The following is a 25423-nucleotide window of genomic DNA, read 5'->3' on the forward strand; positions in this document are numbered from 1 at the left end:
CAAAGAACTACGTAGGTCTGATTTCCTTATCACAATCGAGGAATACGTAGGAGCAAGGGAAACCCCCTTGTCGACCACAAAAAGATAAAAATATAAAAAGGCATAAAAAGACATGAGAACGTAAAAAAGGAAAATAACATAAATTGAAGTCACATTTGCATATTGGATTAAAGGTTGTCGTCTCTTGTGACGAACATGTGGGGTGCTAATACCTTCCCTGTGTGTAAATACAACTCCCAAGCCTTTCACTTAAAGTTCGTAGACCACATCTTTTTCCGGTTTTTCCGAAGTTTTCCTCAAATAAACGTTGGTGGCGACTCCGCGCATATTTCTTTCTTGGAAGACGCACCCGTGAGTCACGCGTCGCCCTCCCGCCGAAGGGTAGGTTGCGACACGAACCAAGTGTTGTAGCTAACGCTCCATGCCTAGTGATCCAGCGGGATCAGCCTGATGAGGCGGTGGCAGTGCGTCTGCGGCCTGATGTGCATCACCCTACGCCTGCCTAGGCATGCAGTACTTCTCGATGAAGGCCCGGGTGATCGGCGGTCGGATCACCTTACTGGGGGTGACGGGAACCCCGAACGACTGGCAGAGGCCCGTGATCAACGCTGAAAACCCCATGGCCCTGTTAGACTTATCCGGGTCCAGAGGGTGCCTGGTGGGTGGAATACCTGCAAACAAATAGATGGCATCAGCAATCACCTGGGCCACGTGGACGCTCATCCGTGTCAGGATGGCGTACACCAATTGGCACTTGGGCAGAGGGAGATCGGAGTTATGATCGCTAGGCAAGACATTGCTGAGCAGCAGTGTCATCCACGTCTGGATCAAAGTGGTCATGCTAGTGCACATGATCCGCACCCGCCTCCCTGCAGCGGTCCGGGCGAAATCCTGCCCCGGTATGCATAACAGCTGGGCAATGGCCTCCTCGTCGAACCAGTCGGCCCTGCTCCTCCTCTGGCTGAACTCACATTGCTGGCCTTCCTCCAAAACTACCGGGTCACCCAGGAACTGGCTGGGGGCATCTGCGTCAAAGGGAATCCACTGACCCTTCACCCATGAACGCATGTCTCGCACTCCCTCCTCTGTGGGCCAAGCATTAGCATAGAACTCCAGGACTATCTCTGGGTCAAACTTAGCCATGGGAGTCACCAGTGACGTCCAATGTCTGCGAGCTATCTCCTCTTGAAAGTCCGTATACTTATCCTCCCTAAGCTGAACGCGCCTCTCTTTGTGGAACGACCATCCTTTGATGGCCTCAAAGCGCTGTTGGTGCTCGGTGCTCCAGAAACGGTGACTATCAAACTCGGGGGTGGCACTGGACCCTTCCGTTGCGGCGTCTCTTCTAGACCTCTTCGTGGAAAGCTTTTTCGGAGCCATTTCCTGCGAAGACAAACGTTTGGAAAGTCAATTTACAAGGAAGTATCATTTTAAAGGCTGCCAAGTAAAAATGGCATACAACTGCTTCCCACACAAATATCAATTTAGGGCAAACTCACATGCATACTTTTATGATCACACATGCACGCGAGATGCTCCGTTACCTAAAAACTATACTCATGCACATTCAAAGCATTTTGCTACCCAAATTACATACATGCATTTCTTTGCTAAACTTATACACATGCATACTTGAAGTATTTTGGCTACCCAAAGATCATATACACGCACGTCTTTGCAAAACTTGCACACATGCATACTTGAAGTATTTTTGCTACCAAAAAAATTACATTTCATGAGTATTCAAGTATCTTGCTACTCAAATTACATTTCAATTCAACAAGGTTTTTGGTGAGGTATCTTTTTTCTATCTATATGCAACATACATATATCTTGTGAGGTATTTTGCCACCTACTCTACATCTATATGTGCATGATGAACAACATTCTCAAACATCTAGGTGTAAGGCAAACATCATGGTGCAGCCCAAAAATCGACTGCTGGCCTAAAGGGAAATTCCTATCGCAATGCTTTCATTTTCATGCTTTCTTGCACTCAAAACCAAAGGCTTGGATTCCTAGGTCTAAGTCCTTAATTTTGGGCACTTATTCTAACCTCTACAAGCTGTCCATATAGACACAAGTCAGCCCCACAATCCAAAGTTCACAAAACCATGCCCAAATTCCATTGGTTACCTCCTTCTTCACTACATCAAGAATCACCGGGTTGAGTCTTCTCTGTGGCTGTCTTACTGGTTTAGCCCCATCCTCTAAATTTATCTGATGCATACATGTGGATGGACTAATACCAAGAATGTCCGCCAGGGTCTAGCCTATAACCTTCTTATGCTTCTTGAGAACTGATAACAGCTTCTCCTCTTGCTCATCAGCAAGGGAGGAAGATATAATTACTGGAAAACTTTTGCTATCATCCAAGTAAGCATATTTTAAATTTGATGGCAGAGGCTTCAATTATGGTGTGGGCGGCTGGATAATGGTAGAAAGAGATGGTTTCTCAACCTGTACCTCATAAAGAAAGTCATAGGTATGTGTACTTCCTGAATCATGGTTAGTTCTATCTGACTATAGAAAATCAATCTCAAGAGGTAAAACATCACCAGACATGTAATCAATATGAATTGCAGATTCACTCTCAGCATCAAATTCAGCCATATGATCAAGTACAAATTCAGATTCAATGCATGAATAGTGACAGGCATGCAGATTAGAATGAAGATCGGTCATGTATTCATCAACAATATGGTCAATTATTTCAGCAAATACATAAAGATCTTCATATGGGTGTTTCATAGCATCAAGAATATTAAAATGAACAGTTATATCACCAAACTCCATAGATAGTGTGCCTGCATATACATCTATCTTAGTTCTAGCAGTTTTCATAAAAGGCCTGCCTAGAATGATGGGAACTGATCCTTGAGAATATCCCTCCTCCATATTCAAAATATAAAAATCAACAGGGAAAATCAGTTCACAAACTCTAACTAAGACATCCTCTATGAAACCAGCTGGATAGGCAACACTTCTATTAGCTAAATGAATTACCACATTAGTTGACTGCAAAGGACCAAGAGACAGAGAATTAAAAATAGACAGAGGCATAACACTAACAGAAGCTCCTAAATCTGGCATGGCATTGTCAAACTTAATGTTCCCTATAATACAAGGTATGCTGAATGTACCTGGATCTTTACATTTTTCAGGGATTTGGGGAACAGATTTACCAATCAATGCGGAGACATTTCTGCCCATACTAATTCTTTCACTTCCTTTAAGCTTCCGCTTATGAGTGCACAGCTCTTTCAAGAATTTAGCATATCTTGGAATTTGCTTTATTGCATCCAGCAGATGTATGTTTACCTCTACTTTTCTAAATGTTTCCAAGATCTCCTTCTCGGCCTCTTCCATTTTTTTGTTGGAAATTGCTCTTGGAGGGAATGGAAGAGGGATATGCTGCTTCTGTAAATCAAAATTACCATTGGAAGATTCACCTACATAGAAATTGTTAGGTAACCTACTCTTTAAATTTTTGTCATCGTCTTTTTCTGGAGTAGAGTGAAGTTGGGCAGGTTCATTTGTGGATGAGGAGGATGTTGCTGGTTGAGGTCCTTGACACTGCTTTCCCGACCTCAATGTAATGGCACTCACATTTTTTGGATTTTGGACAGATTGAGAAGGTAATCTGTCAGAATTCTAGGACTGTTGTTGATTTAACTGTGTAGCCAATTGTCCCATCTGATTAGTTAAGCTTTGAATGGAGGCTCTGGTCTCTTGTTGAAACTTCATGTTTTGCATAGTCATTTGTCTCATAAGTTCTTCAAGGGAAGGTTGCAGAGGAGCCTCAACTATTTGTTGTTTCTGGGGCTGTTGCTGTTGTTGTTATTGTTGTTGAATTGGTGGAGGAACGTATGGTCTGCTTGGGCCAGTAGCATTCTGAAAATAAGGTTGTTGTTGTTGTTGCTGCTGTTGTGAAGGATTCAACCATCTAAGGTTGGGATGATTCCTCCACTCGGGATTGTACCTGTTGCTGGAGAGGTCATAATTGTTCTGTTGTGGCTGATTTTGCTGCTGAGGTTGGGGAGGTCTATTGTAGATGTTTGCAGCATAAGCTTCATGTTGTTCAATTGCTTCAAATTGTTGCACATAAGGGCAAAGGTTTGTGTGGTGGTCGGCAAAGGAGCATAAACCACAAAGTCTGGCAACAGGTGCAGATTTTTTATTCATGACCAGTTAGGTTACCAGGTTAACCATGGCATGTAGTGTGCCTGCATATACATCTATCTTAGTTCTAGCAGTTTTCATAAAAGGTCTGCCTAGAATGATGGGAACTGATCCTTTAGAAAATCCCTCCTCCATATTTAAAATATAAAAATCAACAGGGAAAATCAGCTCACCAACTCTAACTAAGACATCCTCTATGAAACCAGCAGGATAGGCAACACTTCTATTAGCTAAATGAATTACCACATCAGTTGACTGCAAAGGACCAAGAGACAGAGAATTAAAAGTAGACAGAGGCATAACACTAACAGAAGCTCCTAAATCTAGCATGGCATTGTCAAACTTATCGTTCCCTATAATACAAGGTATGCTGAATGTACCTGGATCTTTACATTTTTCAGGGATTTGGGGAACAAATTTACCAATCAATGCGGAGACATTTTTGCCCATACTAATTTTTTCACTTCCTTTAAGCTTCTGCTTATTAGTGCACAGCTCCTTCAAGAATTTAACATATCTTGGAATTTGCTTTATTGCATCCAGCAAAGGTATGTTTACTTCTACTTTTCTAAATGTTTCCAAGATCTCCTTCTCTGTCTCTTCCATTTTTTGTTGGAAATTGCTCTTGGAGGGAATGGAAGAGGGATATGATGCTTCTCTTTAGAGTCACCTGCATAGAAATTGTTAGGTAACTTACTCTTGACATTTTTGTCATCATCTTTTTCTGGAGTAGAGTGAGGTTGGGCAGGTTCATTTGCTGGTGAGGAAGATGTAGCTGGTTGAGATCCTTGACACTGCTTTCCTGACCTCAATGCAATGGCATTCACATTTTTGGGATTCTGGACAGATTGAGAAGGTAATCTGTCATAATTCTGAGACTGTTGTTGATTTAACTGTGTAGCCAATTGCCCCATCTGATTAGTTAAGCTCTGAATGGAGGCTCTGGTCTCCTGTTGAAATTGCATGTTTTGCATAGTCATTTGCCTCACAAGTTCTTCAAGGGAAGGTTGCAGAGGGGCCTCAACTATTTGCTGTTTCTGGGGTTGTTGGTGTTGTTGTTGTTGCTGCTGTTGTGAAGGATTTGACCATCTAAGGTTGGGATGATCCTCCACCCGGGGTTGTACCTGTTGTTGGAGAGGTCATAATTGTTCTGTTGTGGCTGATTTTGCTGCTGAGGTTGAGGAGGTCTATTGTAGATGTTTGCAGCATAAGCTTCAGGCTGTTGAATTGCTTCAGATTGTTGCACAGAAGGGCAAAGGTCTGTGTGGTGGTCGGCAGAGGAGCATAAACCATAGAGTCTGGCGACAGGTGCAGATTTTTTATTCATGGCCAGTTGGGTTACCAGGTTAACCAAGGCATCTAGTTTACCTTTAAGCTTCTTAGTCTCAGCTGATGAAGATGAATTCGTGGCTACTTCATGCTCTCCTCTAATGACAATAGCATCATTTCTAGCACTAAACTGTTGGGAGTTGGAAGACATCTTCTCAATTAAATTTTTGGCTTCAACAGGGGTCATGTCTCCAAGGGCTCCACCACTGGCAGCATCAATCATACTTCTCTCCATGTTACTGAGTCCTTCATAAAAATATTGGAGAAGAAGCTGCTCAGAAATCTGGTGGTGAGGGCAACTAGCACATAGTTTTTTAAATCTCTCCCATTATTCATATAGGCTCTCTCCACTGAGTTGCCTAATGCTTGAAATATCCTTTCTGATGATCGTGGTCCTGGAAGCAGGGAAAAATATTTCTAAGAATACTCTCTTGAGGTCATCCCAGCTCGTGATGGACCTTGGAGCAAGGTAATATAGCCAGTCCTTTGCCACTCCCTCTAAAGAATGAGGAAAAGCCTTCAGAAATATGTGATCCTCCTGGACATCTGGGGGTTTCATGGTGGAGCAGACAATATGGATTTCTTTCAGATGTTTGTGCGGGTTTTCACCTGCAAGGCTATGAAACTTTGGAAGCAAATGGATCAGTCCAGTTTTAAGAACATATGGGACATCCTCATCAGGGTATTGGATGCACAAGTTTTCGTAGGTGAAATCAGGTGCAGCCATTTCCCTTAGAGTCCTCTCACGGGGTGGAGGTTGTGCCATGTTCTCAGAATGTTCAAAACTATAATGCTCAAAATCAGGATGTTCAAAATTACAAACCACAGAATGCTCAGACTCACCAATAACAGAATGCTCAGGATGCTCAAAAGGTACAAAATGATGCCTAACTAATCTATGAAATGTCCTATCTATCTCAGGATCAAAGGGTTGTAAGTCAGATGGATTGCCTCTAGTCATACACTACATTCAGCATGCACAACTAGTTGCCTTCTTATGCAAGTAATAGTGTAGGTTTGAACTATAGCTATCATTAAATGATATCCAAATGACTTGAAATTTTGTAAGCAACCTTATAAAATCATGAAAAGATAGCACAAAAATTCAAAGTCTAACTATGGAAACTACCTAAGGAAAGTTTAGAAAAATAAAACAATAAAACTTGAAAAAAAAAACTAGTAAACATGCGATTATGGCTAGTTAGAGACCTCAGCCAGCCTTCGGCGGGCTATTGCAATATGGGAAATTTTTTTCTACCCCAAATACATATATAATAATAGTCATTCTGATACCTGGAGCAAAAGTTATGGCCGTTTGAAGTTTTGCTAAACACAAGTTCTCAAATTTTTTTTTGAATCTCTCAAATCTGGCCACACGAAGTGTTCCTGGTATTTTTCACACAAAATATGAGTCAAAAGAACCTACCACACCAAAATTCAGCCAAAAATAACAACCCTAACTATCAAAACAAAAATCGCCAATTAAATTGTCAACAGCGGTCACTAATTCAGTCGCTAATGGATTTGCACTACTACTTTGTTTCCCTGGTCAACAAAAGTGGTCACTAAATCCGTCGCAAAGTACTATTCACAGCAAAACACAAAAACTGAAACAGGGGAAGCGCTGAACAGAAAAACTAAAGCAAAACACCACACTAAACAAAATAACAAGACACTAAACACACTAACACAATACTAACACAACACGAAAACTTAAAACAACTAAACATAAAACATGAATGACTAGCTATTACGAACCTTTGGACACTGCTCCCCGGCAATGGCACCAAATATGATCGAGGCCGTACCCGGATCAAATAAACATTAAAAATGCAGTATCTAGGAAGTGATCCTAGTTCGTCTCCCAACGAGCAATAATCAACCAAACGTTCATAACAGATAGTAGGAAAATAGTAACGAATTGGGGGAGGGGGGTTGTTTGCTTTTGTAAATTAAACAACGAATAGATTTGAATTAGAAAATATCAAAATTAAAACGCATTGCTTCCCCTTGATTCACAAGCAAGTCTCTTATCCTAGGTTACGAGAGTTTATCCTTTATCAGTTCAACCACTTAATCCAACCCTAAATTAAATTACTAAGCGAAATTTAACATAAGGCATTCATTATGTGATTAAGCAACACATACACCAATTAATCATGAATGATCATTAAGCATGAACGTAAATTAAGCACAGAGACAATTAATCAAGCACTGAGCATGCATGAATTAATAGCAACAAATACAGAGTAATTGGTGAAGAGGAAAAACTGATCAGAATTTAATAGTAATAATAGAACCTCAAAGAGAGCTGTGCTTGATCCTCAAGAGAAAACAACGCTGGAGACTTAGCCTTCCATTAATCAATAGAAAACGAAATTGTAGTAGAAACGAAGAAAACTAGAATTATTCTCCAAAACAAAAAAGAAACTAAAACGAATTGAGAGTAGCACTCTAAAACTAAAACGAAAAAAGAGAGAGAGGAGAGGAGAGAGAGAAGAGACCTAAACTAGAACCTTGGTGTTGTTATATAGTTTTCAGCCCCAAAGCTTACAAATCTATTTTAAATCCAAGCCCATAAATAAAATAAAATCTAGATAATATAAGAGAAGACAAGATCTAGATGAAATAATATCTAGATGAGATCAAATCTAAATAATATCTAGATAAGATAAAATTTGGTAGAATAAAATAGTTTGCTCTCTTCAAGTCCAAGCCCAATTCTGGATTCAAACCCAAGCCCAATTCTGGATTCAAGCCCAATTGCTTATAATTCTCCTGAAATTAAATTAAAAACACAAAATTAATCCAGTAGGCCCTAATGATAAAATTGCATAATTAATTTGACAATTAAGGCTAATCAGTAATTAAAATGGTGACAAAAAGGGTTAAGAAATAAGAGAAAATGGTGACACATCACACACTAAGTCTCTCTAAATGAAAAATGAAATGAAAATATGATAGATGGGTGCCACACATAAGCTCCTCGGAAAAAATTATTTTTATAGCCTCTGAACAAAAATAGTAAATTATCTCATTGATATAATCGATTAAATTGTTCTTTGCATCAGCTGAGATTTCTGAAAAACATGTAATAGATTATTTCACGAAACAATCGATTAAGTGTGACAACAAAATACTCTTCAGACCCAAATAATCGATTATTTACTAAGGATAAATGATTAAATGCAAGCCAATCTTAATTCTGAGATACAGAGCCTTGATATAGTCGATTATCTTAGCAAATAGTCGATTATTTTGATGTAGAATTGAAACTTCATGATTTTAAATCCAAGTTACTAATAGCATGTTGAATTGTATATGCTAGTTTAAGATGCATGGATGCATGATTTCACATACAATCAAACATTAAAGCAATAACAAACATCCTAATATAGAATAGTGTTTATATATTACATCTCATCATTAACAACATAAAAGGGCTATACAATATCTTCATATTTACATTCTTCCTTTTTTTTCATGATGACCAAGCTCCATGTGATGTTGTTTCTTATCTTTAAATGATTGATATCAATCCAAGTCCTAATTAGTGGCATTTGTTCCTGTTTCAAGCAACATACACTTTTCTCCCCTTTTGGGCATATCAAACGGATAACAAGCATAGTATATGGAAAGTGTAAAATAAGACACAAGGAATGATAACACAAATCATAATTTCATTCATTCATATAACCACCATGATAAGAGTAATTGTAACAACCCTCTTTGTCACTATGATATCACTAACTCTAAAATGTGACATTTCAATTTTAAGTGAAAGCTCCATTAATTTGGTTATGAAAATGAGGGTAAATTCTTCGTGATATGCATTCATCAAACAACGCAAAAACTCATGAATAAACACATATACATACATACATATATATATACATACATACATACATACATACATATATATATATATATATATATATATATATATTAAACCACTATACATCATTCACATGTTAGAACATGATTCAGTTTTTACATGTATCTAAAATTGGGTTTACATGTTCAATCAAAAAGAGTCAAGGAACCAACTAAGGAAGAGTTGATAATAAAACACAACTCCCAAAATAAATTCCAATGTTATCATGTTGGCTTGGCAGCTCCAACAAAAGGTTTTCCTTCAAGTCACCTACAACGGCTCATCTGCTCCTATGAACGAAAGTTCTAGATCATCATAAGCACCAACCACACGATACAAAATTGCAAGGGTGAGTTTATTATAAAAGATCAACAAACACCAAATGACAATGATTAACAAGAAAACAATAACAATAACCACAATCATTCTTAATAATCCATCAATTCAACATACACTTAATAAACTAGTCATCAACTTTTCTACAATTCAAATCAATTATGCTTAGAATGATGCATGCACCTAACTAAATTCTAAAATGCAATGTGGTACCATTCGTCAGGAAATAGCCTAAGCATGTCCACATGACACTCTCACTTAGCAAAACTAGGCAGCAAGTATCAAGGTCACCTTCTCGGGCATAGGAAACTCCCCCTCCCCCCATAGTGATCAACCTGAGTCTCAAGGAAGTTCCAAACCAAGTGATATGCCCCTAAGTACAAGTACTTTTCCTCATGAAAAACTACGAGTACTTACTAAAAAAACTTATACTATTTTCATGCAATATGAAGTATGAAACATGGGTATCATCTATACACTAACCATGGATAGTTAAAGATTCTAAGTCATCCCTTTCTCTCTCCACATACGCTAAAACTCTTTAAACACTCTATTTCCCCCTCCAAGGATATCCAACATGGTTACTGCATCCTCCATGTACATACACAACATACATCATCACAACGACATCATCAACATCAACATCATCATCTCAATATCATTATCAACATCATCTCATGTCATCTCAATATCATTATCAACATCAACATCATCTCATATCAACATTATCATCAATGTTAATATCATCCCATCTCAACATCATCATCAACATCATCTCAAATCAACATTATCATCAACATTAATATCATCTCATCTCAACATCATCATCAACATCACAAGCAATCACATTCCACATACATATATACATACAAATTCCTGCCTGAGATTCACATTCCCCAGGTCTTCAGACAACACAAACCTCATACAATGACAATCCATAATATCACGAGACTGGTATTTTAAGGAAAATTCTAAATTAAAGAGAAGAACTATGGTATTAAAAACAAACTCTTATGTCCAATTAAAATTCAATATAAAGAAGTAAATAGAAGAACAAATATAAAATTTTAGGCAGAGTCTCCTTTGTAATTAAGACTTTTCCCAAAAATTCAAATCATTACAATGACAACATCATTCACAATTCCAATCATCAATAACTAATATATCACATCCCATTAGTTAAAAACACATTTTTTTCTTGAAAACTAGCATACACATCAATAACAAATATATCACTTCCCATTAATTAAAAAAAAATTCTTGAAAACCAGCATGAATAGGGACAAACATACATCCCTATAATTGGGTTTCCTAACCCCAACTATGGTATCAAAAGCCATAAACAAACAATAAAATCCCCTCACCTATCTATATCTCTCTGTTAGTTCCTTGCGGCATTGTTCTGAGATCTCTTAGGTTCATGTTTGTTCGTCCAAACACAGAGCTCTATATAAAAAATCGAAGATAATTTAGTATAGATTTCAAAGACAAGGTTAATATCAACTTTTGGGGTTAAATACCCATTCAATTTAAAAAAGGGCTAAAGGGGTGTTTTGAGATCCTCATCACAGAGACACCATTTTGAAATTCCGATCACACCACTCTGACCAGGGTTCCACAAAGGTTACAAAAACAAAGTCTATTTTACAAAAAGAAAACTTTTACAATGTCTCATTTTCAAGGGTTTTTCAAAGGAAGTGTAAAAACACCCAATAACAGTACCCAAGTCACAAGAGATGCAAAGATAGACTCAAACTAACTAGGAGAATGCTTAGAAATCACGGTTACCTCAAATAAACCGCGAAGGGAGGATTGGAGGCTCCATTCTCTATTGAATCCTTGAGTTGAGTTTTTAAGATTTCACTCTGATTAAACTATTCTTCTCTGTGTTGTGGTCCAGCGACAAGCAACGACGGTTCGTGGCGATCATCGGTGGTGGAAGAGGATGTTGGGTGAGGGTTTAGGGGAGAAAAATGTGTGTTTTACATTGCTAGATGTATTTTTAGCCTACAAGACTCGCCCAAGCAAAATTTTGCTCGCTTGGGCAAGCTGGCCCAACTCAGACTCGCTTAGGCAAGTTTTGGGCAAATTTTTCTCCAACATATTTTACTGCTTCTATGCAAAGGTCATATCACACACTCTAGATGTTATTTTAAAAATCATGATGATCAAAAGGTGCTGACATGGGTAGAAAGCCTACAATTCAAATTTGAAGGTGATCCAACGGTTAACAAATCCGGGATTGTGATTTTACCGAAATAGGTTTTTGGTGAATCTTGGAATGACATAGTTCCAACGCAGATCAATCAAACTCCACATAACCTAATATCCACACCAAGATTTTGCACAAGGATAATTGACACAAAACTTCACTAGTCCAAATTAATCAAGTAACTAAAAAATATAAGAAATACATCAAATATTTATTTTCAGTTATTGAAATTTCAGGGTGTTTCAGAGATGATTATAACTTGGTTGTCATTACATCATTAATCAACAAGACTCATAGCAAAAAAACACTTAATCATGAAAGACATAAAGCTGAACACATAAGACATACCAACATAAGACACAAAACACAACTTAAAATAGGAACATAAGGCTTAGGGTGGCTAAGGGATTTAATCCTTCTCATCTTTAATGTGATGTTTCCTCAACCAAGCCTCAATGTTCTCTTGCCTTTGGCTGATAAGGCCAGAAAAAGGAATAAAGCAGGGGAACTCATGCAGCTTTAATCCACTGAGCGGATATAATTTAACTCAGCAGATTGGAGGCAGAATGGGAAGAAGTGAAGATAATGAATTCGTTGAGCTAAATATTATTTAGCTTAGTGAAATGAGTTTCCTTCATGCTAAAGAATGTTGTTCCGCTGCGCAAAATTTCAGTCCACTGAGTTGATTGCTTCATTTTTGCGCCTCCTTTACTTGATATAAAAAGAAAAAGGGGAGCGAAAATGAGAGAAGGGAGCAGAGTATAGAAAAATAGAGCTTGAAAAACAAAGAGCTTCATAGGATAAAGTGCAAGGATCGAGAATCTAGGGACGAATGATTGTTTTCCAAGCCTTTCTCTCATTCATTCGTTGTATAGGATTACTCTCACCACCATGGGTAGCTAATCCTCTTGCTATTGGAAATGAATGTAATCTATCAAACTCTTTTGTAATCTTATATATATATATATATGATTTCCTATTGTTTAGTGTATATATATAGTATATATATTTGTATTTATATGTATGATTTCCTATTATTCAATGTTAGTGATTTAATTTGAATTTAATGTTTGAGATAAATTGATCGCTCATTCCAAATGTGGATCTAAATCAGGTCATGAAATGGTTATAATTACTAGGAAAAGAGTTAGAACTGTTGGTTTTTAAGATTCTTGATTTTAATGCAGGGATTTTGAGTTGATGATCAATGAATTGGTTGTTGATTTTGAAATCCTTAGAGTTTTCATAGTTAAGGAATTAATATGAAATGAACCAATGAATCCAATAACATTGAATATAAAGGAATCATGTATGTGTAATCTAAACATTGTAGGATTGTTTAAATAGATGAAATCCAATCCCAATGCTTCATTTCATTGAATTCTCACTTGTTTACTTGTTCACTTTGTTTACTTGTTCTTAAATATTGCTATTAATCATTCCCATTATGAAATATTACAAAATGAAATTTTGTACATTTGTAATTAGTTTATTTAGGAGTTTTCATTAAAATAATAGAAATTATTGTAATATCTACCAATCCCTGTGGATATGACAACCCACTTATCATTATCTACTCCGAAAACTTGGTACACTTGCCAAACCATCATCAAGAACCAATGACCATCTTTTTCAACTAGGCACATATGATAAAGAACAGATTCGTGAACTTTGTTGGAGCTTGAGAGAATATCATACTTCTCGTTTATGAAGTCATTTCATAGTGTTCCATTAGCTTTAAGAGAAAAACTACATAAAGGAGAACTTTTATGATGATTTCAAGCATTTATGGAAGGAAAGAAATATAGTTGCTTCAAATACCTCTCCATTGAATGGTTTGAGGGGCAACACATTGAGTTTCAGAAGATTATCCAACAACAATGAGTACATAATTTTGTGTAGATGAAAAGTCTACACTATCCGAAAGGGATGGTGAGATTCATTCTAAAATAAAAGATGTAGATACTGTCACGAATGAAGTTGTTTGGGTAGTAATTACTGGTTTTCCTACAGATGGTAGCAAAGTAACATGAGGTTTGGATGGGTTTGACAAGGTTGTTGTGTACAAGGGTTGTTTAAGGACCCCTCCAAATGCCAAAGCTTTTGAAAAATTCAAAATTAGAGGTATAAAGATGGATGGGAGAATTCTTGCTTACACCATGGCTTGGATTCTTGTTCCAAGAGGAGGCAACCATGCTACACTCCAACAAATGTTGGAGGGTGCCCTTCTCATTTAATAGCCACCCTCCAACATTTGCCTCTGGGATGATCTTCTCCTTCCCTTTCCTTTTCTTAGTAGCCTTAACTACTGATCTCTTGGACCTCTTGTAGGGATTGGAAAAAGAAATGACAAGTGTAACACCTCAAGTTTTGTGTAGTATGAATATACCATAAGGAGAACTTTTATTAAGACCTTGTTACATAATTTGTTATTGCTATTATAGTTATTATCTTTACGCTATATTATCGATTATATTTTGTGAGTGCAAGTCTTATTGTACGTGTGCACTTATTTTACATTGTATCTTATGGATTTGATGTTATTATTGTTATTATTGTTGTTGTTGTTGTTGTTGTTGTTGTTGTTGTTGTAATTATTATGATTATTAACATTGTCAATAATGTTGTTATGTATTATTCTTATTATATTATATTATGTTCAATGATATTTTTATATAATTATGAAAGTGGTGTAGTTATTATATTGATATTAGAAGAGTGTTAGATTAAGTTCTTATAATTAGAATGCTTAAAAAATATCCAAGTTTGGTGTTAGTTTTACGATGAAGACCTTAGAAAGACCACTTCATATCTTGAGTTATACTTGTCTGACTGAGGCATTGTTTATTATGTTAGAAAGCTTGTTGAAAATGTTACAATTCATCCCTACATCTTAGAAACCAAAATTGGCTTCTATCTCAAAGAAAATCGGTGATGCAATCCTACTCCGTAAGGGCATTGGATAGAAGACTCAAAGTAGATTGGGCCAGAGATGCAAGAGAAGACCCTAGGATTCTCATGAGCCTTAGGGCAGATTTCGGGCCCATGGGCTAAGTATGAGCCTATTTATCTTTGTACATATTAGATTAAGGTTTCATTACTTTTGGGCCTTGTATTTAGGGCGCCATAATGTAGGTAGGGTACCCTAGAAATATAGGATTTTTCAGGCCTTGTATTTTAGGGCACCTAGACTAGTTTTTGTATTAGGGGTACTTTTCTAATTTCACATGCACTAAGTGAATATTTGATGTGTGTGTTGGGAAATAAAATTTAATTGAATTGGTAGAAGCCCAATCCAATTAAATTTTAGAGGGGGAGGTGAGCATTTGCTTACTACACCCCATTGCCACATCATATAGTCACACTTTGTGCATGTCCTTCATGCTTTACATGCCTCATGACACCTAAGTACACTTAGTGGAGAATCTTGGAATTTATCTTGGATTAGTGGGCTGAACCATAACTAAAATTCACTAATCATAATTAGTGAAATTTCAAATTCAAGTGAAATTTGAATTGAAATTCAAATTTCCCTCCAATTTTGTGTGACACTTAGGCTATAAATAGAGGTCATGTGTGTGCATTTTTTTCAACTTTGATCATTTGAATATTAAACTTCATATTTCAGAGCTCTTTTAGAGCATAAAATTTCATGCTCTTCTCTTCCTCTTCCTTCATTCATCTCTTTCTTCCTCCAAGCTCTTATCCATGGCCTCCTATGGTGGTGAGCTTCTTCTAGACTCATCTTCTCCTTGAAGTGACGTCTCCTCTCTCTCTTCCTTCTCCATTCATCTTCCAAGAAGCAAAGGAATCCATTGATGAAGAAGATCCTAGGCCTTCAAGCTCCAATGGAGCTTACATCATGTGGTATCAAGAGCATCTTCATCTAGGTGATGTTCTTTTGTTTCCTCTATCTTTTTGTTCGGTGAATTCTCTTTAATTCCTTGTTCTTCATCTTATTCTCCATTTATATCCTCCATTTTCTTGTGGTTTGGTGCTGTTTAGAGTAGATTCAAAAAAATAAACCAATTAAATCTTAGATATACACTTGTTCTTGCATTTCTATGGTTCAAATTTTGTAGATCTACTCTTGAATCATGTTTTTTTGTTGATTTTAGGTTCTATCATTTTTCATTCATAATATTCTTGTGCTGAAGCTTAGATCTAAATTTTTCTTCCAAAATATTGATTAGAAAAAAAAACACAAAAATCTAAATGTAAATCACTTAATCCATGTTGTCTTAGAGTCATGTTTAGTCATAGTAATTGTCACATTATGTTCTAAGTTTATGTTGAATTTTTATTTTATTGATTGAATTCTAGATACATTTTTTCATGTATTCTTAGCCTATCTTTTGAATTTTGAGTCTAATTCATGCATTTTATTTAGTTCATAACATGTTCTAAATCAATTCCTAGAAGTAGTCTTGTTTTTTAACTCTTTTTTTTTCTAAGTTTCGTACATGATGTCGATGATGAAGTTGAGTGGTGGTGCTGAGTTGTGGTTGGATTTGTGAATCAAAATAAGTCTTAAGCTCTCTTGAATTGTGTTATTCAAGATAATTGAGCATAAGCAAACACAAATTGTAACTATCCAAGCCTTAAGCAACATAAACACTACTCTTGATTTCTAGGTTGAAATCGCTGGTGTTGGCAGCTTGAACATACGAACTTGTATAAATTACTGGGAATTGGTCACTACGTTTTTTGGGCTGAACGTTTTACTGAATTTTCTAGACATCTGGACCAAAATTATGAAAAAAGAACCAAGCAATTTGGATTAAAGGAAAAAATAAAAAAAATCACACAAGTTGACTGAAAAATCAGTGTCCAGGAAAAAAAAGTGAAAGGGAAGTGTGCTTGTTGTTTTGGCTCAAAATTTGTTATATAATTGGTGCCTATTTTATACCAATCCAAGTTCTTAAATTTCAATTGAAAATTATTATGAAAACAAGTGCCAAATCTAGAGGTTTCTTGAGTCTTCTTTTTTTAGTTTTTCTACTCTATTCTAGAGCCATTCTAGGTTTCTCTTTGAGTCCTAGCTAGCTTTTGTGTGCTTTTCATTGCTTTAATTGTTGAATAATCCTTGAAAATTTGTCTTGTTAAAACTCTATTGGTTTAGCTTTCATTTCATTTTTTTTGGTCTTTGGTTATTGCTTGTCCATTTGTTTCCTTGCTTGTGAGTTGCCATATAGGGAATTGGAAAGGAGGATTGGTGTCATACCTTGAAGAATTTGAGTCAAGAAGCAAGGGGCCAACCACCTTAAGAGCTATTGGACTAAGAAACACTCCAAATTGAGTGAAACACCAAAGAGAGAATAGCCACCACAATTAAGGACATTTTTTTGTAATTTTGTAACTGGCAATTTGCTTTGCTTTCAAATTTTGTAACAAAAAGGCCTTTCATTGGAAGTAAGTTGGGAGCCTCCAATAGGTCACCCTACTTCCATTTGTGTGTAATAATTTTAGGCAATTTTCCCTTAGGATAGTGAGTGTTTTGTTGGGAACCTTAAATGAGGTCATCCAAACACTCTTAGGATCTGCCTAGTTTGCATTTCTTGCACTTTAATTTCTTGCTTACTTTCATAGCTTATTTCCTTTACTCTCCATTATCAAACCGCCTAGGTAGCTTGCCTTTTACCAATTAGTTTTTACCTTATCTTTCACACCTCTTTTAGTGTTTATTTTGGCTAGTTTCAACCATAGTTTCTTTTACCTTTTGTTTTCAAACCCCCAACAAGAAAGAACCATAACTTAGGAACCAACATGAGTCTTCATTCTTCATTTAGTGTTAATGGTGAGGGATCTACTCCTAAGGACCCCTTGTATAAGATATTAGATGAGTTGAGATCCCTTAAGTTGTGGAAAGAAAAACAAGAGAGAAAAGAAAAAGGAAAAAAAAGAGTGGAAGAAATAAGTCAAGATGAAAAAGAGAAAATAAGGGAAAAAGAAAGAAGGAAAATACTAAAAGAGTTAAGAAAAGAAAAACATGCCTCCTATAGTAGTCATAACTCTTGCAAGAGCCTAAGTGAAGAACTTCATGACTATTATGAGGGAAGGCATAGGTCACATCTTAGACCTCACTCCCATATGAGAGAAAAGGAAAGAAAGCCTCAAGAGGTTAACATTAACCTCCCATACTTTCATGGGAAGGACAATGTAGAGGGTAACTTAGATTGGAAAATAAGGGTAGAGCAACAACTTAAAAGGAAGTCTACATCAAAATCTTATGGCTCCCACTTTTATCCAAAGAAAGACCAAGGTCAAGGCATCTTAGGGGTGACTCCTTCTAAGCCCAAAGATGATAAGGGGAAGACAATAGAAAAGTAACCCCTTAAGGCTAGTATGCAAGAGAAGACTAGCTCCATGAAGTGCTTTAAATGTCTTGGAAGAGGACACATTACTTCTCAATGCCCCACCAAGAAAACCATGATTATGAGGGGCCAAGACATTTATAGTAGCCAAGATGAGGCTACTTATTCACCTTCCTTTAGTGAAAGTAAAGAAGCAAAAGGGGAAGAATCTAGTGAAGAAATCTACCCCCAAGAAAAAGAACAACCTTTAATGGTTAAGGAGGAGTGTAAGGAGGTAAGTGTCTCCTCCAAGAGGTTAGCTAAGAAGGAAAGGTATTTTGAAATAAAGACAAATATTAAAGTTATTTCCCCTCTTAGACAACCTCCACATTTTCTCCTTTGTAAAAAGACACTTGTTAGCATTGCCACACCTCTTGGGCTTGAGTTTATTCCTCAAGTAAAGGAGTTGTTGGATGAGGATTTGGTTTGCAAGAGCTTAAATCCTTGTGCTTTGTTGGTGCCTAAAATAGGTATTATTAGGCACCAAATCCCTAAAATAGGTGGTATGATGAATGTTTTGAGTGGTGCAACCCTCTTTTATAAAATCACTCGTGCACCCAACATCTTCATGATTTGTGTATGTAGGGACTCATTAGGTAGGTTTGTTTTTATTTTTAATATAAACTTAAGTACTCATATGGGACACCTTAGGTTTGTCATACTTTTTGGTAGGAATAATCAACATGAAAATACAGAAAAAGGTATGTTTTATTGTATTACTTTTCTTAATTTTTTAAATAGTGATCAAAGGGTTCCCATGAACCCTAAGAGAATAAAGGTCATTCCTGAGTGGCCCACTCCACTAAGTATAAGAAAAATTTGGGACTTCCATGACTCAACAAACTTTTACAAAAGGTTTGTCCCATATTTTTCTATACTTGTAGCACCACTCATTGAGTTGGTGAGGAACTATTTTCCTTCATGGGAAGATGCCCAGGAAATGGGTTTTCAGACCTTACCTTACTTCAACATACCAAACACCACTAATATATATGTTTTTGTTCTTTTTATAGGTGTTGAGAAAAAAAGCCCAGAGTTTGAAGAACCTCCGGATTTGAGGTCAAATCCTTTTCAAGGGGGAGGGAATGATTCAATCCTACCCCGGAAGGGCATTGGATAGAAGACTTAAAGTAGATTGGGCCAGAGATGCAAGAGAAGGCCCTAGGATTCTCAGGAGCCTTAGGGCAGATTTCGGGCCCATGGGCTAAGTATGAGCCCACTTATCTTTGTACATATTAAATTAAGGTTTCATTATATTTTGGGCCTTGTATTTAGGGCTCCATAATGTAGGTAGGGTACCCTAGAAATATAGGATTTTTCAGCCCTTGTATTTTAGGGCACCTAGACTAGTTTTTGTATTAGGGGTAGTTTTGTAATTTCACATGCACTAAGTGAATATTTGATGTGTGTTGGGAAAAAAAATTAATTGTATTGGTAGAAGCCCAATCCAATTAAATTTTAGAGGGGGAGGTGATCATTTGCTTACTACACCCATTACCACATCATATAGTCACACTTTGTGCATGTCCTTCATGCTTTACATGCCTCATGACACCTAAGCACACTTAGTGGAGAATCTTGGAATTGATCTTGGATTAGTGGGCTGAACCATAACTCAAAAGACTTGATTAAAACTTGAATGAGTTGATTAAACCTTGAATAAGAGAAAAAGATTAGAACAAGAGAAAAAAGACACAATCTTTTATACTAGTTGACTCTCTATTTATGGAGAAGCTAATCAAGTTATCTAATCCGCAACCTGAATTAGATTTCCGTTATGCATCAAGAATCCTTACAAGCAATAACAACCAATCTACAGTTCCCACCCTGGAAAAAGAGACTAAGGCACCCAGCACTAGGGTCCTTTGTGAATATAAGCCTAAGAGAACCTTACTCTTAGCCAAAACTAGAAAACCCTATTATAACATGTTGTAAGCAATTCATGCATAAAAACAAAGATCGTGTAAAAACCACACACAAGAAAAAACAAGTAGGAGAGATACAACCTGACCAATGTTTTCACAAAAACCTTGTTGGATTGAGAAGGTGATCTTCTTCTACTCAAAAGACACAACTTACTTCAAAGAAAACATCTTCATAACCAAACAATTAAGAAGTTGTGAGTTACTATAAAGCACTTTGCTTCTCTTCTCTTATTCACTAATGACAACACAAAATCTTGCTCATTCTGAGACTAAGAAGTTATTTTAAAGATGTATTGAGTATTCTCTAATGATCTATTTATGTATAGATGTGAACATAAGCTGGTTATTTATAGAGAGAATAGTTATAACCATCTGTAATTGATTAAATCTATAAGGTAATCGATTATTTTAGCAAGACTTAACTCTTTAAGCTTCAGACAACTAGTTGTAATCGATTACGACAACTCTGTAATCGATTAAAATAGAGAGTTTTTGCCTCTGAAGAAATTTTTCTAACTTAGAAACTTTTCTTCATACTAACCATGATTATGCATGATGCAAAGCAGATATCAAATGTACTAAGATACATCAATCAAGATAACAACCAATACAAATGTCACTCAAAGGAGTTGGGCATGTAAAAGTCAAAACTTCTTCAAGCTTTTCCTTGAGATTCAAGCTTTAGCCTTAGGTTGTTCACCATGTTGCTCCCCCTATCTCTAACAATCTCCCCTTTTTTGGCTTTGATGATGCCAAACATGAATTCAACATTGAGTGCATTTGAAGAGTCTTGAGATTGGATTGGAGACTTGATCACTTAGTCTTATCCTCAAAAAGTCTTAACACTTAGGAAGAGATTAATTCATCATCATTATCATATATGTCAATATATATATATATATATATATATATATATATATATATATATATATATATATATATCAATTCATCATCATGTATATCAATCAAGAATTCAGTCAATATCTTTTTCTCCCACTTTTGGCATTAATAAGGGCAAAAAGTTTATTATTCACAAAACAAAAACACACAAGTAAAAGGAGAAATAAAACCATATTTCATTAAACTTAAAGCATTACAAAACCATTAAGCAAAGAGAAACATATGTAATCATAACACTAAGACAAATAGAACATGACATGATAAACAAACCATCTAACAACAAAAACAAGCACACGAACACAACTACGCTTCATCCTCATCCGGCTTTAGGAAGTTACTAAGGGATAGCCTAGTTTCTATGTTCTCAAGCCTAGTTGTAATGTTTTCTAAGGAGCTATGAACTTTGGCTCAGTGCTCTTGATGGAGATGAAGGATAGCATCCATCTTTTGAATCATAAGAGACTCAAAATGGTTCCATTGTTTAGCTGGCTCTTGCTGAGCTTCTTATTCAGCTTCTTCGTCCATTTGATTGACGTTTGTTGCTACTGGTTTCTCTTCGGCCATAACCCATTCATGATCAACGTATGTCATGCCAATCTTCTTGAGGTGCCTCTCGGTTATCTAATTAGAGGCTTCGGTAAAGTCTACTATCTCATTAGAAATATTGATATCGAAATAATCAATGAACCTAGAAGCTAAGCTAGCATATGGAAATTCATAATCCACTAGTTGATGACTCTTCGACATAATATCTTCAATTAGCAGTACCCAATTTATTTGAATACTTGACTTCAACCCATATATAATCTACAAGTCATCGTCAGTAACTTGAGCATGATTGCTGGACATAGGTGCCAGAATGTAAGTAATGGTATACACCAACATTTTGTCCTTAGCTGTCAGACCGCCAACACCTAGTCTATTTCTCAAAATCCTTGCTAGGTCAAGAAGCATACCTTTATATGTTTGCATTTTTTTTGTAGCCATCCACAGATTCCTCAAACTTGTGGACTCCACCCATGTCTATTCCTGCAACTGCTTTGCAAACTTCAGCGTCAATGACCATTTCTACACCCTTGACAGTAGAGTACAAGTTGCCTTCCATATCAGCTTTAGCACATGCATAGAAAACTTTTACCAATTATGGGTAAAAGGTTCCCTTCATCTGCACAAACTTTGATAGACTTTGTGCTTCTAGCAAGTTGGTAAAGTTGAATCCCTACTGAGAGAACCATTCCAAGTTTAGACACTTCAAAATTCTCACATTTTTCATAGCATAAATCATCTTGAAGTCAACCTTCTTGCTTTCGTCCATGAACCAAGTATCCAACCTGTTGAGAGCTGCTTGAGAGCACTCTCCTTGCTTCCTCTTCAAGGACTTGGCTTTCTTCTTAGTTCTTGCGGGATTGCTAGCCATTGTTTCAAAAGGAGGCTAGGGTTTTGGAAGAAATAACTTTGAGATGATTAAATGTGTAACTGAAGTGGAGGTTTGGGTTGCCTTTTATAGAAGGTAAGTGACGTTCTGGTTGGCTATGGTAGGTGAAGGATTAAATGCTAGAGTAATGGAGGTTTTGATGAGGTGAAGATGAAGAAATGTAATGGATTACACATAATAGACACGCAAGTAATCGTGTAAAATTACATAGTAATCAATTCAACTGGTCCTCGTTTTCACTTAAAACCAAAAGCTACTATAAGTAATCGATTAAAATGCAAGCGTAATCAATTAAATATGCCATTGTAATTGATACATTATGTAATTGATTAAAATAGAACGAAATCCATATAAAGGTTCAAACATACAAGCATGTAATTGATTAAACAGACAGGTAATCGATTAAAATAGAAACTTTTAAACAAAAACATCACAGATACGAAAATGGTAATTGATTAAAACATGAGGTAATTGATTAAAACAAAAACTTTTCAAAGCAGATAACACGTATCAACCAATGGTAATCGATTAAATCAGGACTAATTGATAACATAAAGTTTTCAAAACTGGAAACATACCACAAGCAATGGTAATCAATTAAATCATAGTGTAATCGATTAAAACAAAAAGTTTTGAAAAACTTACCATCCAGAAGTCATACAGTAATCGATTAAAATGAAGAGTAATCGATTAAAACAACAAGAAATCACAAAATAAATAAGAAAAACATGTGATCTTTAACACAAACTAATGGGTACGCACATGAACCACTAAGCTAAAACACACATTAAACAAACAAATGATATGAATGCTAATGTGAATCATACACTATGCAAACAAAATGTTATTCTAAGCTAGATGCATCCAATATGCCTAGTTCTTTTCTAATGTCAAAGAATCTATCTCTAGCAAGAGGTTTAGTGAAAATGTCTGCTAATTGATGACTATCAATGAATTCAATGAAGCAGACACCTTTAGACACTTGATCTCTTAGAAAATGATGCCTTATTTATATGTGCTTAGTCCTAGAATGCATGATAGGTTTCTTGGTTAGATTAATAGCACTTGTGTTATCACATTTCAGAGGAATGTGGTCAAGAGATACTCTAAAGTCTTTTAGTTGTTGCTTCATCCAAAGACTTTGAGCACAACAACTTCCTGCATCTATATATTCAACCTCGGCAGTTGAAAGTGTGACACAAGCTTACTTTTTGCAATTCCAAGACACTAGAGAGCTTCCAAGTATATGACATGTCCAACTTGTACTTTTTATATCTAATTTACATCCTACAACATCAGAATCTAAAAAGCCTGTTAAGTATAAGGAGGTACCTTTGGGATACCACAAACCTACATTGGTTGTGCCCTTAAGATACTTAATGATCCTTTTAACAACAATTAAGTGAAATTCCTTAGGATTTGATTGGTATCTTGCACATAAGAAAACACTAATCATGATATCTGATCTACTTGTAGTTAGGTAGAGAAGTAATCCAATCATACTTCTGAATCTTGATTCATCCACTATTTTACCTTTCTCATCTAAGTCAAGGTAGGTTGATGTAGCCATAGGAGTAGATGCTTCTTTTCATTTTTCCATGCCAAATTCCTTTATCAGTTCTATGCAGTATTTGGTTTGACTGAGGAAGGTTCTTTGTTTCATTTTCTTGACTTGGAGTCCTAGAAAGAAATTTAATTGTCCTATCATAGTAATCTCAAATTCTTTCTGCATACAACATAAAAATTCATTGCACAGAGTTTCATTAGTAGAGCAATATGATATGATCAGCATATATTTTAACAAATAATAAATCATTGTTTGCTTTCTTAATAAATAATTTTTTTTTCAACCTGACCTCTAATGAAAGATTGTTCAATTAAAAATCTGCTCAATCTATCATACCATGACCTTGGTGCTTGCTTCAAACCATATAAAGCCTTTTTCAGTTTATAGACATAGTTAGGATATTTGTAATCCAAAAAACCTAGTGGTTGGTCTACATACACTTCTTCTTCAATGCAGCATTGAGGAAGGTGCTTTTTACATCCATCCAAAAAAGTCTGAAATTCATAATACAAGCAAATGCAAGTAGCAATCTTATAGCTTCTAACCTTGCAATTGGAGCATAGGTTTCATCATAGTCAATTCCTTCTTCTTGGTTGTATCCTTTTGCAACCAATCTTGCTTTATTCCTTACTATGATTTCGGATTTATCAAGTTTGTTTTGAAACACCCATTGGGTTCCGATTGACTTGTGAAAGGTTGGTTTAGGAATTAAATCACATACATCATTTCTCTTAAATTGATTCAGCTCTTCAAGCGTTTCCATTAACCAATGTTCATCCCATAAAGCTTCATCAATGTTTCTTTGTTCAACTTGAGAAACAAAATCCATGTTGTTACATAGAATTCTAAGTTTAGAACGCGTAGAAATACCCTTTGAGATTTCTCCAATTATGTTGTCTAAGGAGAGATATTTCTGAGTTCTTCACTCTCTAGAAAGCTCTTTAAGAATTGTTGTAGATTAGAATCCTTTTCTTGAAAACCTGCATCTTCAAGATTAGAATCCTTTTCTTGAAAACCTGCATCTTCTTCTAAAGTATTTTCTTGAACAATAGAGTTAGTTTCATCACAAACCACATGTACAGATTCTTCTGCAATTAAAGTTCTTTTATTGAATACTCTATATGCCTTACTATGCAATGAGTAACCAAGAAAGATAGCCTCATCATCCTTTGCATCAAATTTTCCAATAAAGTATTTACCGTTATTTAAAACGAAACACTTGCAACCAAAAACTCTCAGGTGTGAAATGTTCTATTTTCTTCCTTTATACAGTTCACAAGGAGTTTTCTTCAAAATAAATCTAATAATTA

General features: G+C 36.1%; 1 protein-coding gene and 1 non-coding gene across 2 annotated transcripts; one reads left to right on the forward strand and one right to left on the reverse strand.

Annotated features, from left to right (window-relative positions):
- Positions 1-5792: 5792 nt before the first annotated feature.
- On the forward strand, positions 5793-5899 carry LOC114388842. Its single transcript, XR_003661631.1, has one exon. It is a non-coding gene; the product is annotated as a small nucleolar RNA R71 (small nucleolar RNA).
- An 18644-nt stretch (positions 5900-24543) lies between these two features.
- Positions 24544-24942, reverse strand: LOC114386018 (uncharacterized mitochondrial protein AtMg00820-like). Its single transcript, XM_028346031.1, has one exon. The coding sequence runs from the start codon at positions 24940-24942 to the stop codon at positions 24544-24546; it is 399 nt and encodes a 132-aa protein (XP_028201832.1).
- Between the last annotated feature and the right edge of the window lie 481 nt (positions 24943-25423).

This window comes from Glycine soja, chromosome 15 (assembly GCF_004193775.1).
Source record: "Glycine soja cultivar W05 chromosome 15, ASM419377v2, whole genome shotgun sequence".
NCBI classification, from domain to species: domain Eukaryota; kingdom Viridiplantae; phylum Streptophyta; class Magnoliopsida; order Fabales; family Fabaceae; genus Glycine; species Glycine soja.

Excerpts from the sequence above, each read along its gene's own strand:
- LOC114386018 (XM_028346031.1), bottom strand. The coding sequence starts at position 24,942 with ATGGATTTTGTTTCTCAAGTTGAACAAAGAAACATTGATGAAGCTTTA.